The sequence below is a fragment of the Clarias gariepinus genome, chromosome 21 (genome assembly GCF_024256425.1).
Source record: "Clarias gariepinus isolate MV-2021 ecotype Netherlands chromosome 21, CGAR_prim_01v2, whole genome shotgun sequence".
NCBI lineage: Eukaryota > Metazoa > Chordata > Actinopteri > Siluriformes > Clariidae > Clarias > Clarias gariepinus.
The window spans coordinates 3,205,253-3,222,678 of NC_071120.1; the positions used below are offsets into that span (position 1 = coordinate 3,205,253).

Consider the following 17,426-nt stretch of genomic DNA (forward strand, 5'->3'; position numbering starts at 1 on the left):
TGCTTTGAGCCTCTGGTCTAAAGCTACAGAGCCTATGCAAGTCTATAGAGCCTGTGTTTCACCATAGAGCTTATGTCATATGTGTCTCGCCATAGAGCCTGTGTCTCGCCATAGAGCCTGTGTCATGTGTGTAAAGCCATAGCGCCGGTGTCTCGCAATAGCGCCTGTGTTTTGCCCTATGCTTTTTGTTATAGTTTGAGTTTGTTGTTTGTTTTTGTTTTGTTTCTTTATTGTTCATGTTTTATGTTATTATATTATTAAAAGACTCTTTTGTTTAAAACACCCCTCTGCGCCTATGCCTGCCCTTTGTGCCCATGGCAACAACAACAGCCAGTACCACCCATTCATGATAATTAGATGTTTTTTCTTTCTAAAAGTTCTTCTGTGACAGGCTTTAAATGGGTTTTGGTCGGCAGCTATCTATTCGATTAGTCGACCAGGTACTGGGTGCCTCGGCCCCTAGGTCGCAAATCAAGGATCCGGCGTACGGTGTAAGCAGGGCGACCGTCAATAATTCGGGGAGGAGGAGCAGGGGGGCAAGGTGGAATCATGGGAGATCTGATGAAGGGCTTTAGCTGTAAGGTGTGGAACACTGGATAGACTCGAAGCGCCGCAGGCAGCTGGAGCCCGTAGGTGACAGGATTTATCCGGTGTGTGATGCGATATGGGCCGATGAATCTAGGTGAGAGTTTTCTTGACTCGGGTTTGCGAACTTCTATCGTCGCTTTATCCGGGACTAGAGTATGGTTGTAGCACCTTTAACCGCCCTGACCCGACCTTCATCTCACTTTACCCTTTCCACGAACTTTATCACCGATTCACCACCGCACCCATCCTCGGTGCGGTGGTGAATCGGTGATAAAGGTGCAGAAGGTGAAGATTTTTAGTTGAGAGCCATACCTTGTCACCTACGTGGAACAATCGTCCCGGAGGGTGTCGACGGCGATGTTGGGTGGTGTAGCCGGCGTTGGCCTGTTGGATGGTGTGGTTGGCTTGGCGCCACAGCCATCAACACCGGCGGACCAACTCTTGGGCTGACGGTACATCAACCTCCGGCTCCTGGTGTTGGAACATGGAGGGTTGAAAACTGTGGCATACCTCAAATGGGCTTAGGTTCGTGGCAGATGAGGTGTGAAGGTTAAGTGATAGCTCTGCCCAGATGAGGTAGCGGGCCCAGGAGTGCTGGCGATCGGCAACAAAGCATCTCAACTAGCACTCCAGTTGTTGGTTGGTCCGCTCCGTCTGACCGTTAGTTTGGGGGTGATATCCAGGGGATAGGCTGCAGGTTGAGTCGATCAGACGGCAGAAGGCCTTCCAGAACCGGGCAGTGAACTGGGGCCCCCTGTCCGAGACAATGTCCTTCGGGAACCCATGCAGGCGGACTATGTGTTCTAATATCAGCTCGGCTGTTTGTTTGGCTGACGGGAGTCCGGCAAGAGCCACCAGGTGCACAGCTTTGGAAAACGATCGACGATTGTCAGGACGGTGTTCTTTTCCTCGGAAACTTGCAGGCCCGTGATGACGTTGATGGTTATGTGTGTCCAGGGCCGACGTGGAACAGGTAGTGGTTGGAGTTCTCTGGGCGTCGGCTGGTTGTTATCTTTAGCCCTGGAACACACAGGGCATGCCTGAATGAACTCGTCAACGTCCTTCCTTAATGATGGCCACCAGAAGGCGCGCTGAATAAACTGGATGGTGCGGCTAACGCCCTGATGTCCAGAGAGGACCTCCATTCTCTTGGATTGTGGCACGTAGAGTCGTCCAGGTGGCACACCTGCCGGTTAGGTTTCCTCGGCCTGTGCCTGGCGAACTCTTGTTTCCAAATCCCAGTGGAGTGGTTTGATTATTTTTAAAGTGGGTAGGACAGGCGCGGGGTCCGCATGGGGGACGTCTTTCTCTGTTGTCGTGAGAGGGCGTCTGCCTTGGTGTTTTTGGACCCCGGGCGGTAAGAAAGATGGAAATTATAATGTTCAAAAGATAATGCCCATCGCGCCTGTCTGGGGTTGAGCTGTTTCATGTTTCAGTTGGTGATGAGGTTTGGTGATCGGTCCAGACGATGAACGGCTCCCTGGCGCCCTGGAGCCAGTGACGCCATTCCTCCAAAGCCCACTTTATGGTTAGCAGTTCGCGGTCCCCTACCCCGTATCGCCGTTGAGTGGAAGAAAATTTTTGGGAGAAGAAACTACATGGGTGTAGTTTCTGGTCTGGACCTTGTTGGGAGAGAATGGCCCCGTCACCCACATCCAAGGCATCCACCTCCACAACGATTGGTTGACTTGCATCTGGATGGAGGAAGATGGGTGCGGTGGTGAATCGGTGATAAAGTTCGTGGAAAGGGTAGAGTGAGATGAAGGTCGGGTCAGGGCGGTTAAAGGTGCTACAACCATACTCTAGTCCCGGATAAAGCGACGATAGAAGTTCGCAAACCCGAGAAATCGTTAAAGCTGCTTGAGGGTCTTGGGTAGGGGCCAAAGACGCACAGCTTCAAGTTTCTGCGGGTCCATGACCACACCCTGGGACGAGATGACAATACCAAGACTTACCAGACTTGCTCTTGGTGTTGGTTGATGATAAGAGTGACGGGTTGGGTTTGAGTGGTGATGGGACTGGCAGAGAGGGGGCAACTGTCGACAGATGTAATCCAAACGGGCTGGGATAACACCTTGATGGGACAGATCGCTCGGTGGTGCGCCGCGGACCCACAATATGCACACAGCCCCTCACTTAAGCGGCGTTCACGCTCGGCCACGGTTAGGGAGGCGCGTCCTAATTGCATGGGTTCCCCGGCTCTGCCAGGCGTTTCATGGGTTCGCCCGGTGTCAACACTGGAGGGACACCGGAGTTGGAGATCCGACATGTCCTTGGGTGGTAGGAGTGAGGGTGGTCAATGGGCGTGGAGGGGTATAGGTGAAAGCGGGTGTTGGCAGCAGGGTTCAGAGAGGAGCGAGAAAGGAGGCGCTGGTCAATCCAGAGGGCGAGCTGAATTAGTCCCTCCAGTGTGGCGGAAAGCACTCGCCCAGCTAGTTCGTCTTTAATCTGAGAAGCCAGCCCCTCGTAGTAGGCTGTCCGGAGCGCAGCGTCTCCCCAGGAGGTCTGTACTGCAAGGGTACGGAAGTCAGCGGTGTAGCGGCTCACGGACGATCCACCCTGCCACAGGTGGTACAGTTTTGAGTCTGTCTCCACCTCGCCCGCCAGATGTTCAAAGGTGAGTTTTAATTGGCGGGTGAATTTGTTGTATGAGTGGGCGGTATCGGAATGAAGGACTGCCGTGGCCCACTTAGCTGCCTGCCCTGATAGCAACGATACGAGGAGAGCAATGCGCAATCGATCGGTGGAGTATTTGATGGAATTAAACTCAAACAAGCAGTTAGAAAAACACTGCATCTCCCATTCGTGCCATCCCATTTATCTGGTAGAGCAAGAAAAACATCAGGGGTTGGAGGGGGAGGGGACGGAAGTGCGACCGGCGCGACGGGATGCCGGTTAGCCGTGCTAGCAACAGCCTCGCGAAGATCTGCGTTCTCCCGCTGAAGCTCCGCCACCTCACGGTGCAAGGCCGCGACGTCTTGGACGCTCCAGGGAAGAGTAGCGAGTTCTCCGTTTAGCTGATTGATTAGCTCGGCGTGCCAATCTACTACGTCGCATAGATGCGCATAATCCACTGGGTTTACTGCTTGTGGCTCAGTCATTCTGTCACAACCTAACCGGGATGATCAGATGAATTAGCACACTTAGCGGTTAGCCCTTTGTAGCGTGGATGGTAAACCCAAACGCGGAAGCAAGCAAATAGGCAGGATAACCACGCGATTTTAGTCTAAGGACTCTCACAGAAATGGAGCAAGGGAAAAACACAAATTTAACCCGCATCCTGTAAACACACTCTAATCAGAAAGTAGACCCAAGAAAGTGAGTACTCACGAAATGGCAGACGGACAATCTGAACCGACATGGGCAACTCAATGACTAAGCGATAAGCCGTGGTTTGTTTACTCCTCTTATACTTCCTGGTTCCTGATTGAATGTGCATGACAGCCCCCTTCACATTTCAGACTGCCCCCCTCCATATGTGCCTGTCTAGAGCCGGCCCTGATATGATGGTGAGCTACTCATTCTGTTTATTATAATATGTCCTTAGTTACATTGTAATATTTACATTACTGGAACTATAGCCAAAATTAGTGTATGTAGACGTGTTGGTGGTCTTTTGTTGAAAATGCAACATTTTAGTTTATTTCTGATCAAAAGAACGAAATAAACTAAATGATTAAAAAAAAAGATTCGTTCATGTTGATGAACGAGATTAAAGAACCGAATCACAAAAATAATTAAAACTTCCCATCACTAGTCTGTGCTTGAAAGAAAGATTGAGGGGAAATTTTAAAACAGGATCTTCGATAAGCGCTGAGGGGGGTTCCTGCGCCACGACAGCGTGTCGTTGCTGTGAAACTGCAGTTACCTCCTAAGTTTCCCCCAAAATTTTACTCTGTGCAACTCCCTGCTGCTGAACACTGAAGAATGCGGAATGTCTTACTTTCTCTTGCAGAATGTAAACAGAGTTAAAGTGAATAATGGAGTCAGAATGTAAGACATTAGTGTTAGTTTAGAGTTGTACTGTATGACAGTTTAGACTGAGAGATGTGTCGCTGCAGTACAGTTATGAAAGCTCTGATTTTCCTCACATTTTCTCTTCATCTTTCATCAGCAGGTAAGTTCTGTAATGTTCACTTTCTAATATTAATGTTTAGCATCACATTCATTTTGACACTTTCTCTCACCCCTGCTGTAATCTGATATTTCGAGTAGAAGCTCTGGGACTGACAGCAGACTTTGGAATGGGGTGTTTATTGTACTGTGTGTTCAGGAAGGAGAAAGTACAGAGAAAAATAAACTAGTAAAAGATTAAGTGTGTTTTAAGTTATTACATTTTTAATTAATTTATTTCGATTTAATGTCATAATCCAGAGAAAAGCATTTTTATACAGTACTGTCTCTTTCTTTTTCAAAAAAGAATGTGTGAGGATCCAAAATATGCAATAATCTCCTTTGTTGGTATTGAGATGTCTGCTACTTCTGCTCTGTAAAGCCTCTAATCTAAGGTGCTGGTTGTTAATTGGTGATTTCTGAGGCTGGTGACTCTAAATGAACTTCTCCTTTGCAGCAGAGGTCAGTTTTGGTCTTGCTTTACTGGGAAGGTCTTCATGAAATACAGATTCATCATGGCGCTTTATGGGTTTTGTAAATGCACTCGACACAATACTGTTCTTGCAAGAAATTCTTCCTGAACAGCTGACATTCATGTGTTAATGTAACAATTAACTGTTGTTGCTTAATTAATGTCATAGGGATTATTTCATGGTTTTTAAATCTTCAGTATTGTTCTAGAATGTAGTTAATAAATCTAGGAAAAAAATATATTAGAAGGTGTGTCCAAAGGATTTCTGAGGAATGGAGGAGAAGTGTATTGGTGCCAATTTTTAAGAACAAGGGAGATGTGCAAAGCTGTGGCAATTATAGAGGTATAAAGCTAATGAGCCAGACAATGAAGCTGTGGGAAAGAGTAGTGGAAGCTAGGTTAAGGGCAGAGGTGAGCATTTGTGAGCAGCAATATGGTTTTATGCCTACAAAGAGTACATCAGATGCAGTATTTGCTTTGAGGATGCTGGCAGAGAAGTACAGAGAAGGTAACAGGGAGTTGCATTGTCTCTTTGTAGATTTAGAGAAAGCGTATGACAGGGTGCCAAGAGAGGAGCTGTGTTATTGTATGGGAAGGTCTGGAGTGGCAGAGAAGTATGTTAGAGTGGTGCAGGATATGTATGAGAGCTGTAAGACAGTGGTAAGATGTGCTGTAGGTGTGACAGAAGAGTTCAAGGTGGAGATGGGTCTGCATCAAGGATGGGCTCTAAGCCCCTTTTTATTTGCTCTGGTGATGGACAGGATGACAGATGAGACAGGAGTCCCCATGGACTATGATGATTGCAGATGACATTGTGCTCTGTAGCGAGAGCAGGGAACAGGTGGAAGAAAAATTTGGAGAGGTGGAGGTATGCTCTGGAAAGCAGGGGAATGAAGGTTAGCCGCAGCAAGACGGAATACATGTGTGTAAATGAGAGGGACCCAGGAGGATCGGTGAGGCTACAGGGAGCAGAGGTAAAGAAGGTGCAGGATTTTAAGTACTTAGGGTTAACGGTCCAGAGCAACGGAGAGTGTTCAAAGGAGGTGAAGAGGCGGGTACAGGCAGGTTGGAATGGGTGGAGAAAAGTGTCAGGTGTGCGATAAAAGAGTATCAGCGAGAATGAAAGGAAAGGTGTACAGGACAGTGGTGAGACCAGCGATGCTCTACGGCTTAGAGACAGTGGCGCTGAAGAAAAAACAGGAGGCAGAGTTGGAGGAAGCAGAGCTGAAGATGTTGAGGTTCTCTTTGGGAGTGACAAAGATGGATAGGATCAAGAATGAGTTTATCAGAGGGACAACCCATGTTAGATGTTTTGGAGATAAAGTCAGAGAGGCCAGATTGAGGTGGTTTGGACATGTTCAGAGGAGAGATTGTGAGTATATCGGTAGAAGGATGCTGAGGTTGGAACTGCCAGGCAGGAGGTCTAGAGGAAGACCAAAGAGGAGATTTATGGATGCAGTGAGAGAGGACATGAAGTTAGTTGGTGTAAGAGAAGAGGATGCAGAGGATAGGGTTAGATGGAGGCAAATGATTCGCTGTGGCGACCCCTGAAAGGGAACAGCCAAAAGACAAAGAAGAAGAAGGTGTGTCCAAACTTTTGACTAGTATTTATTTATTTGTTTATTTTTTAAACAGATAAATGAGCAATTTTATTTTTATGAAAAGTTTTTTTTTTTTTTGAGGAAGGGCAGGCACACTCATCTGTCACAAACAAGCAGAATGTGAGATGGAGTATAAATAGTATATATACTGTGTCAGCATCATGTAAGCTAATATCATCGTATGAGGACGTTATGCTTGTTTTTGAAAAAATATATATTACTAGCCTACATTAAAAAAACATATACAAAAAACCTTTACCCTTTTTAATTTTCCCAATCCCTGTAATATTTATTTCCATACGTGGACATATTTGTTGGCGACATTCTTAAGAAAAGCAACATGACTTTTCCTTCTGTGGCAAACCCATAACAACTGCTATATCAAGCAACCATATTTTTTTAAATACGCCACCCCCCCCCCCAAAAAAAAAAAAAAAAACACAACCTGTAATATTTTCAAGTGACTTCAAATAATAAGAAACCCAAAGTCTCATATTATAAGCAGAACTGGCAACTATGGTTTATGTGTGTAAGAGGGAGAGTTGAGTTTCTAGCATAGTGTTAATGTGTGTTTTTACATGTTTCCAGTCACACACTCTCTGCAGTACTGCTACACGGCAGTTACACCAGGAATACATTTCCCAGAATTCACTGCTGTGGGTCAGGTGGATGGACAGCAGTTTGAGCTCTATGACAGTAACACCAGGGAGGCGATCGCAAAGACAGAGTGGACACTGAAGGTCACTGATGATCATCCAGAGTTCTGGAACAGACACACACAGGAATATCAGAAATGGCAGGAGATATTTAAAACGGGTCTGAATATGTGGATGAAACACTTTAATCACAGTACAGGTAAAACACACACACATACACACACTTGTGCTGTGTGAGATGACCAAGGTCTAATATCCCGATATTGCTCATTTCATACTTAGATAATTTTTCTCCTTATATTTTGATCATTTTTGCACATTTTCAATGAATCATGTAACAAAATATAAAACACTAAGGTCTTTTATAGTTGCAAACTAAATAAATATCAGCCTAAAGTTTAATCAAACATAATATTTAATAATACTATATACCATTAAAAGCATTTAAATCATAGCAGAAAACAAAATGAACATGGACCAAACAGAAACATTGGCATATAAAGTCCTGAATGTAAACGTGAAATACTTTTACGTTCAAACTATAATAGCAAAATAAAGCTCACTGTATATACATGCATACATGTACATACTGTACATACATACATATACCATGTACCTTATGGTTTCCCATCATCTACTGTGGCCCAACACTTCTGACATCTTGACCTGAGTGGAGAGTTTTCAGTTTCCCATTGCGTTCCTTTAGTTGAGTCACCAAACCAAACTTTCTCACCTTGTAAACTGGCACCACGTCTTTGCAAATGTAAGATACAATCTTTGTTTGTATCTCATCAGTAGACTGTGTGTGTAAATAATAAAATTAGGTGTTTGTTAGTAAGTGTGCGAATATCCCGTATCCCCATATGCACTGTAACTGACACAGAGTTTGTTACTGATAAACTTCAGTCCAAAACTATTGAGCGACTGAAGTCACATGTCCTTAAAGAATAGCAGTCTGCATCAGCTGATGCCAGGACTGTCTTCATGGAAAAGTGGAACCGTCCCCAGTCACTGCTGTGGCAGAACACACGGGATATCCATGTGACAAGATCTCTAACCAGAAGAGGGACACCAGGACGAGTCAGACAGCTTCAGGGGGCAGGGGGTCTGGAGATGAGAGGGAAAATCACTAAAAAAAATAGATCTACATTTATCATCATCTTCTTTACTACTTAATCCTGTATCCAGGGTCTCGGGGGGCCTGAACCCTATCCCAGACTTAGGGCGCAAGGCGGGTACAGCCTAGACAGGGTGCCAGTCCATTGCAGGACACACACAGTCATTCACACACTATAAGCAATTTTTTGGGAACGCCAGTTAGCCTAATCTGCATGTCTTTGGACTGTGGGTGGATACCGGAGTACCTGAATGAAACCCACAAAGCACAGGAAGAAAATGCAAACTCCATGCACTCTATGTGAAATGGTGAGAATCGAACCTGGACCCTGGAGGTGCAAGGTGACATTGCCAACCACTGCACCACTGTGCCATTATTCGATAAATTTATTAAGAATAGAAAATAAATCTAAGTGAAATGTGACGATGTAAGAGATTTGGACAAGGATTAAATAATTCAGGTTAACCTCATTAAACTAATCTTTACATGTGTTTGTGATTACAGGTGTTCACACGGCACAGTTGATGTTCGGCTGTGAGCTTGATGATGGCGGCACCACTAGAGGACACGCGCAGTTAGGATATGATGGAGAAGATTTCCTCAGTCTGGACCTAAAAACTAAAACCTGGATTCCAGCCAAACATGGAGCTGAGATCAACAAACATATTTGGAATTATGTTAATGAGACTACTAAGGACTGGAACGACTATGTGAGCACCACCTGTATCGACAGGATAAAGATGTATGTGTCTTACAGGGCAGGGACTCCGGAGAGGAAAGGTGAAGTGTGTGATTTGTTTTGTAAAAAACACACATACATTCATACACATACTGTCATGGCCAGCTAATTTCGGCCATGGAGTAGCTCAGTGGTTAAGGCATTGGACTACGGTTCGGAAGATCCCAGGTTCAATCCCCACAACCACCAAGTTGCCACTGTTGGGCCCTTGAGCAAGGCCCTTAACCCTCAACTGCTCAGATGTGTAATGAGATAAAAATGTAAGTCGCTCTGGATAAGAGCGTCTGCCAAATGCCCAAATGTAAATGTTCCCAACCGTAACATAAAGAGGAACACGCATAGGAAATGAAAAACTAAAGGGGTATGATCGGTATAGACAACAATTGGAGCAGCAATCGATTCTAGGTATACCTCAAAATGTTGTACCGCCAACACAAGAGCGAGAGCTTCTTTCTCAACGGTAGAATAAACCTGCTGATGCCGATTAAACTTCTTTGAGAAGTAGCTAACAGGATATTCAACTTGGTTTATATCTTCTTGTAATAGAACAGCCCCCGCTCCACAACTACTATTATCAATTGCAAGCTTAAAAGTTTGGAGCAGTTAAAATCGGTGCACTAGCTAACAAAGCTTTACAATTATCGAAAGCTTGTTGACAGACCTCAGACCAGTGAAACTCAACTTTTGGATTTAAGTCAGTGAGAGGTGAAACTACACTAGCAAAATTCTGACAAAAACTTCGATAATACCCTATCATTCCTAAAAACCTACGCAATTCACGTCGATGAGTAGGGACAGGAAAACTGCAAATGGCTCCGACTTTGGCACTAATGGGTTTGACAGACCCATTTCCTACTACCTTACCCAAGTAAGTGACTGTCGCCTTTCCAAACTCAGATTTAGCGAGGTTGATGGTTAAGTTTGCCTCAGCTAAATAAAAAATAGATATTTTTTTTGAGCAAGATGTTCAGACCAAGAAGAACTATATAAGACGATATCATCAAGGTACGCCTCACATCTAGGCTGTTACGACCTTTGATGGAAATTTTGTCTAGGAATTTAAAAAGGAGTAACATTGAGATGACGAAGGGAAAAAGCTTAGTATGTGGCAAGAGAAACACGCGACACTCAGATTAGCACCGCAAAAGATTTATTGCTCCCAAACCATGAATATTAACAAACATTTAAGAAAACAAAAATAATAAACAACAATTAATTATATAACCAAGACAAACGGGAGAGGGAACTAGAAGTGGCGCTAGAAACTCAAAGAAATAAATATAACAAAAAGAACCCCCACTGTCTCCTCCCAGTCCTCTAAATAAACAAACAAAAATATGAAAAAAAAGGTCTTCAGCGCAAATGCGCCCTGAAGTTACTCTAACTAAAAACACAAAAATACATTTAGCGCACTTCGCTATACTAGTGTATCTAATACATAAAAACTCCTACGTGCAAGGTGTGTATGTCACGTGACTTACTAGGCTGTTCCATGTCTTCGATGTCTGAAAGACGGCAGTTAGTTTAAGTGGAGCTTAAGCGTGCTAATAGTATCAAAGGCACTCGTTCAACAAGAACACAGATGTCACCAGAGACAACTTTACAAAGATCATTCTAACCAGTCCCTCGGAAGTCTCACAAGCGGTTAAAGTAGTGGCAGAAAAACGGACAACACAACAGTGACACGCCAAGTCAAGCAGCCCTCAATCCTCCCGTTGCCGCTTCCGTTTTAAGGGCATCAGAGCAGATGGCAATTGGCGGAGACCACACGACGTCACAAGTGACCAAGGATGATTGACAGGCAGATCCACCAATAGTGTCCTGAAAGTAGGCGGCACCTAGAAGCGCTAAACAGAAAATAGAACATACACAAGAAAAAAAAAAAGTGTACTGTTCGTAACATAGGCATTCCAGACACTATACGATTTACTAGACAGTGGAACGTAGCAGGAGCATCACAAACCCCAAAAGGCATCACTGTGTAATGTAAGAAAATGTCAGGGGTAACAAAGGCAGATAACTCTTTTGCTCGAGCAGTTAGAGGCACCTGCCAATACCCTTTTAAAAAATCTAACTTACTTACATATTTGGCAGAGCCAACATGATCAACACAGTCATCAACACATGGTAAAGGGAAACAATCAGGTTTTGTCAAAGAATTCAGCTTACAATAATCAGTGCAGAATCTATACGAGCCATCGGGTTTATTTACCAACAAACAAGGAGAACTCCATGAACTAAAGCTAGGTTCCGCCAAATTATAAGCAAGTAGATAGCTTACTGCCTGATTTAAAAATTCATGTTTTACAGGATTAACCATATAAGCATTTTGCTTAATAGGAGAGGCGGTCCCTAAATCAATATCATGTTTAATGATGGAAGTACGACCAGGAGTATCAAGAAAGAGAGAAGGAAAAGACATCATCGCCTCAATAATGAATAATGTCATTTCTTTTCTTCTTACCAAAATAAGATAAAAACCCAGGCAAACTAGAGATTTGAGAGTTGTTAAGCCGTCCATCTACTTTTCCCCGAGAATGAAAATTAGCATCCTCATCCAAGTCCTCCAAAGTGTCAACATTCGTACTCCAGGAAGGAAAAGTAGTAACACCCTGTTGTTTGAAATTAGGAGCACATATTGTCAGTGTTCAACACATAATTATTGTCAGTCAGACATTTAACTATACTATAAGGTCCCATAAACTTGGCTTAAAATGGGTTAGAAGGGAGAGACAATAAAGCCAATACCCGATCCCCTACCTGAAAACTCCTAGATTTAGCTTTTCTATCAAAAAGGTGTTGCATTTTCATCTAAAATTTAGCCAATTTATTTTGAGCTAACGTTCGTGCCTTATAAAGCCTATGCTGGAACTCGTTAACATAGTCAGTAATACTTTGAGGCAACATGGAACTATGTATGTGTACATGTGTATGTATATGAGAAATGTGAAGGGGGCATCATGTGTACACATCATGTTCGAGTACTGTTTTTTCCTGTGCTTATAGTAACAGTATTGTCCTTGCTGAATTGTGTTGTTAGCTGCATCCAGCAGCCTGGAGAAGTGGAATGAACTTTGTCAGGCCTTTACCTTTAGGCCTTTCCAACTTGGGTGTTTCCCTTGAAGACTAAGCTCCTGCTGGTATAGCTTTTAAGGTCACTAAGGCACGCAAACCCCCTGACCACAATAATGTGGCAATCCCTCAGAAGGGAAACTGAAAAATAAAAATAAAATAAATAAAATAAAATATCCTTAATCCAGATTTTATTAATCAATGACATAACATTTATCTTAGCTGGATGGTCTAATTCTCAAAAACGTTTAACCTAAAACAAGACTTAACACACTATAACTAGAATATGTACAAAACTAAAAGATTGTCTTATGAAGATTAAAAAAAAATAAGTTAATGCAGATGGGCTATAGAACAATTCATATTATGAAGCTTCTTTAAAGTCTTCCCACTTCGCGCTGAAATCCGACACGACACTACATTAGGCTACGTCTTGACTCATTTGCGGATGGTGATTGGATGTTTACCGAGGCTCAGGGGAGGAGAGAGAGAGAGAGAGAGTGTGTGTGTGTGTGTGCGCGCTGCAGCCTGTGAATGAATATACACAGCGGAGGGACAGAGACATGAGGGAAATCTAATACCGTCCTGTGTAGTGTCCCTTTTTCAGTGGATTTTTCCACTACCGCAGATCATTTTATCAACTTAACATTTTGTGAGTATATTCACATGTGCTTTCTCAACATTTCAAAATTTTGGTTTGAGGGGGCAAGACATTTACTCTTGTCCCTGCGTAGAGCTGAAAGTTTACAGTATATACACTCTGCTGACTGTGTCTTTAAAACGGTGTGGAAAATTCCAGAATATTATGTCATGGCTTTAGAAGCTTTAGAAGCTTCTGATGGCTAATTGACATCATTTAAGTGAATTGGAGGTCGAACTGTGGATGTATTTTTTGACCTCTTTGTTTGATATCAGCCTCAGAATAACAAACAAACATCTGATTTATCCTTGTGAGCTATTTTGAAATCCCTGAATGTACCAACTTCATCTGTACAAAGAATAATAGGCATTTATATACAGTACAGGTAAACCTTGCATTGTAAGCAAGATTCGTTTTAAAAGCTTGTAATCCAAAGCATATATCAAAACGAATTTTCCCATAAGAAATAACAAAAACTCGTTAAGATGATTCATTCCACAACCCAAAAATATTCAATAAAAATAATTAATACAAAATCTTCTTCTTCTTCTTTGTCTTTCGGCTGTTCCCTTTCAGGGGTCGCCACAGCGAAACATTACAATTAATACAAAATCTAAAGTAAAAATAAAATAAATTAACCTGCACTTTACCTTTGGCTGACTGGTGTAAGACAAGTGAGCAGATGAGGAGGAAGGGGGCTACTGTGTAGAACGACTTGCACAGGCATGCACGTGTCAGCAAATCCTTAACATGAAACCCCTCTAATGACACTTGTTTTTGCCTCCTTTTGAGGATTTTATGGAAATGTGATATTGCATTGTCGTTAAACAGACCTGTCGTCCTGTACTGCCACAACAAAATAAAATGACGAATAAAAATTGCCTTGTCTGGCCGAAATTACCTTTTTCACCTGCAGAATGAAGGGGGTGGCTTTCAGGTAAACTTCTGAGCTCCTGGGAATGTGATCTTTGGTTTAATACTGATGTCAGTGTGTGTTTTTCAGTTCATCCTGAGGTGTCGGTGTTCCAGAAACACTCTCCTTCTCCAGAGGTGGTGTGTCACGTTACAGGTTTCTTCTCCAAAGCACTAAATATCACCTGGCAGAAGGACGGAGAGGACGTGCATGAGGACGTGAAGCTCAGAGAGACATTACCCAACCAGGATAAAAGCTTCCAGAAGAGAAGCATTCTGAAAGTCCCAGCTGAGGAGCTGCAGAAACACACCTACACCTGCGTGGTTCAGCACAGCAGCTTGGAGAAGGAGTTAGTGCGAAAAGTACCAAAAGGTCCTAATAAACTAGAGCTGTAGAGAGTGAAAGCTGATTTCTTGCTGCAGCAGATAATAAAGACTCTGTGCTGATTTAACAGGTGGAGGATCGATTGCTATCATCACTGCTGTAGTCGCGGCTCTCGTCGCTCTCGTCGCTGTTGTTGCTGAAATTGTGGTCTGGAAGAAGAAGAACTCTGGTGAGAGGAGGAAGGAGGCAGAGGTAAAGTTTTCATAGAACAGATTTACACTTTCTAATTCCTGAAGAGAGATCCGATGATCGCTTCTGTTTAAGTTAAACTGATAAACTAGACGAGACAATAAGCTTATATTGACTGTACGTGCATGTTATTCACAAGTTCTGAGGCGTGTCCTTTTTGTTACACAGTGTCACTCACGACTCCAGACGTTTTGTTGATTTCTTTGTCTTTTGTTTTATTTTCAACATTAAAGTACAACGGTTGTTACAGTTTCTTGCATAAATCCACTGTAGTCACAACAAGTCGTTTGCTGTGTTCTGTAGCTTCAGTAGATTACAGTTACAACAACTCATTTTACTGTATCTTTTAGCTTACAGTTTCACGGTCAAAAGCTTGTGTTCTCCACACCTTTTTGTATCCTTCCGTGTCTTAACAACAACTGAACAACTAACGTGCGTGATAGACATGCAGCTACACAACTGTAGGATGATGTCACAGAACAACTCATGAAATGATGTCACAATACAAATTATGAGTATGATACCTAATGCTTAATGCTTAACTAATAGACTGAAATAAAATAAACACAACAACAAATTACAAGAATGAAATATGGCCCTTACATGACTAATAGTCTTGTGAAAGCAAATCCAGTAGACAGATTTGATACTAACTGTCTGTCTATCATCTGTGTTCCAGGCTTTACACCTGTTTCCCCCAAACCCTGTAAGTAAACCTTTATGATCCATAAATTATGTTTAAATCCACTACATTATTTATACACAGTGTTTAGTCACTTTGTGATGTTTTACAGCCTCTGAAGGAGATTCTTCAACCATGAAGTGGTAGTGTGACTGTGTGTGTCTTCCTATTGAACTGAGAAGAAGAAGAGGATTGATGCACACACAAACACACACTGTGCTTGGACTAAAGTGTAAAAATGAACTCCATAAGTTCATGGTGTTTAATCACCACTCAAGTGCATTTATTATGTCCTATTTTGGACGCGTAACGGTAGTAATTTGTTACTAATGTGAATAAAGGTAATACCCTTCAAATGTACAGGGCTCCAATCAGGAAAGAAGTTCTTGAAGCAAAGCTATTACTTGTTTATGACCTTGCTATGACCTTATTTCAGGTCCAAAAGCTAATCAGTTTATCTATTTTCTTTTTTTAATGAAAATTTTATACAGTTGGATTCATAAGTATTTAGAGACAATATTCCTATTTACAGTATGTTCCTTTACACGGCCAACAACTGAACTTGAATTAAAGCAGTCAGTATGTGATATGTTTTGTTCCATTATCCATCTGTACTGTGAAGCTCAGCTCAGTTTCACTGGCAGTCATACACAAGCATGCCACAACACTGCCTCCACTGTGTCTGATGATGTTGTCGTACAATATTGATGTATTGTATGTAAAAAATGTCTGTCTTTTCTGTTCCTAGTGTTTCCAGTGGTTTGCATCATTAGGTGACATCTCAGTAACACCATAACACCTCTGTATTTACTGTACACCCATCAAGGTGTAAATTATCTCTTGATTGTAGACGCTGATACTCTTGCCTGCTCCAGAGGTTTCTTGCCATGGCTACTGTAGATGTAACCTTGTGAATGGGTTTTTCTTCGCCAAGAAAAGACCTCTGCGATTATCCACTTTAGTTGTATTTTGTCTTTCAGGCCATTTGGTGTTACTGAGCTCACCGATGCCTACTGTATCACTTCTTATTAAGAATGTACCAAAGTGTTTATTACTGAGTGTTATCAAGATCAGCTACAAAATGGAAAATGGTTCATAGATACTCTCATGTATGTGTTGTTTTAGTCTTTTTAGTCATAAATCAGGGAGTTGAAAAACTTGTACAGTGAAACTGATACCATGAATTTTACTGGCTGTGTTTGTTACTGTATTAGTGGAGCAGTATATGATGTATCTAAGCTTTACAGATTACTGTGAATGAGTGGTTTCTGTACATTGTGTGATGTTTAAATTGCTATGCCTGCTTTATATTTATAATGACAAACTTCCAGTAAGTGATTAGAGTAATAGAACCTAGTCGAGATAAATGTGATTCAATACTGGATGAATTTTGTAATTTTATTAAAGATCCTTTTAATGTAAACCTTCCCCTGTGTTTTATTTTATGAGAAACTTACCTGGAGACAACATGTTGCAACAACAAAACCCAAGTGCAAAAAAATTAACAGTATGTTACTGTAAGTTGCCTAGTAGGACAAGACTGGGGGCGAGTAAAGCATCACTGATAAGTACAGTATAGAGATTATTGTGCCCTTATGAGAGCAATGCTTAAATTACTTAAATGCTTGCACCAGAGTCAGGTCTTAAAATACTGGCTGGTGAAAAATGCTGGATATATAGAATGTCTGTCTATATTAAATCATTAAAGAAAACTAAATTTTTGGGTGATGTAGTGGTTAACACTGTCGGCTTGCTTCTCCAGGGTCCGGGTTCGATTTTTGTCTCTGTGTGCATGGAGTTTGTGTGTTCTCCCTATGCTTAAAAGGTTTCGTTCTGGTACTCCAGTTTCCTCCTACAGTCGACAGACCTGCAGATTAGGCTAATTGGCATTCTGAATTTGCCTGGAGTGTGTGTGTGTTTGTGTCCTGCAATGGATTGGCACCCAGTCCATGGTGTACCCTGCCTCATGTCCTAAGTCTCCTGGGATAAGCTTCAGGCCCCCCACGGCCCTGTATACAGGATAAAGTGGTATAGACAGTGAGTGAGTGAACTAACATTTTATTGATATTCTCTCTTTTTAAGATGCACTCGTAATAACAACAATAATAAGCACAAAGGTACAGTTGAGATACGTGTGTAATACAAAATAAATGTATGTGTACAATAAATGTAAATTTGTGTCATTAGGAACTAAAGAAAGAATTAAGTGATGTTGAATGGAGAGTTCATCACATTCATTTTGTGAATGTGTGTGTGCAGA

The 17,426-nt window shown here is 42.4% G+C and overlaps 1 protein-coding gene across 1 annotated transcript in view; it reads left to right on the forward strand.

Moving 5' to 3' along the window:
* LOC128509183 (BOLA class I histocompatibility antigen, alpha chain BL3-7-like) overlaps positions 1-17,426 on the forward strand; it is an 83,846-nt gene that overhangs the window by 44,562 nt on the left and 21,858 nt on the right. The window contains exons 3-4 of the mRNA XM_053480806.1: positions 9,052-9,327; positions 14,002-14,048. Coding sequence (XP_053336781.1) covers positions 9,052-9,327; positions 14,002-14,048 — 323 coding nt within the window. The remainder of the gene's footprint in view (positions 1-9,051; positions 9,328-14,001; positions 14,049-17,426) is intronic.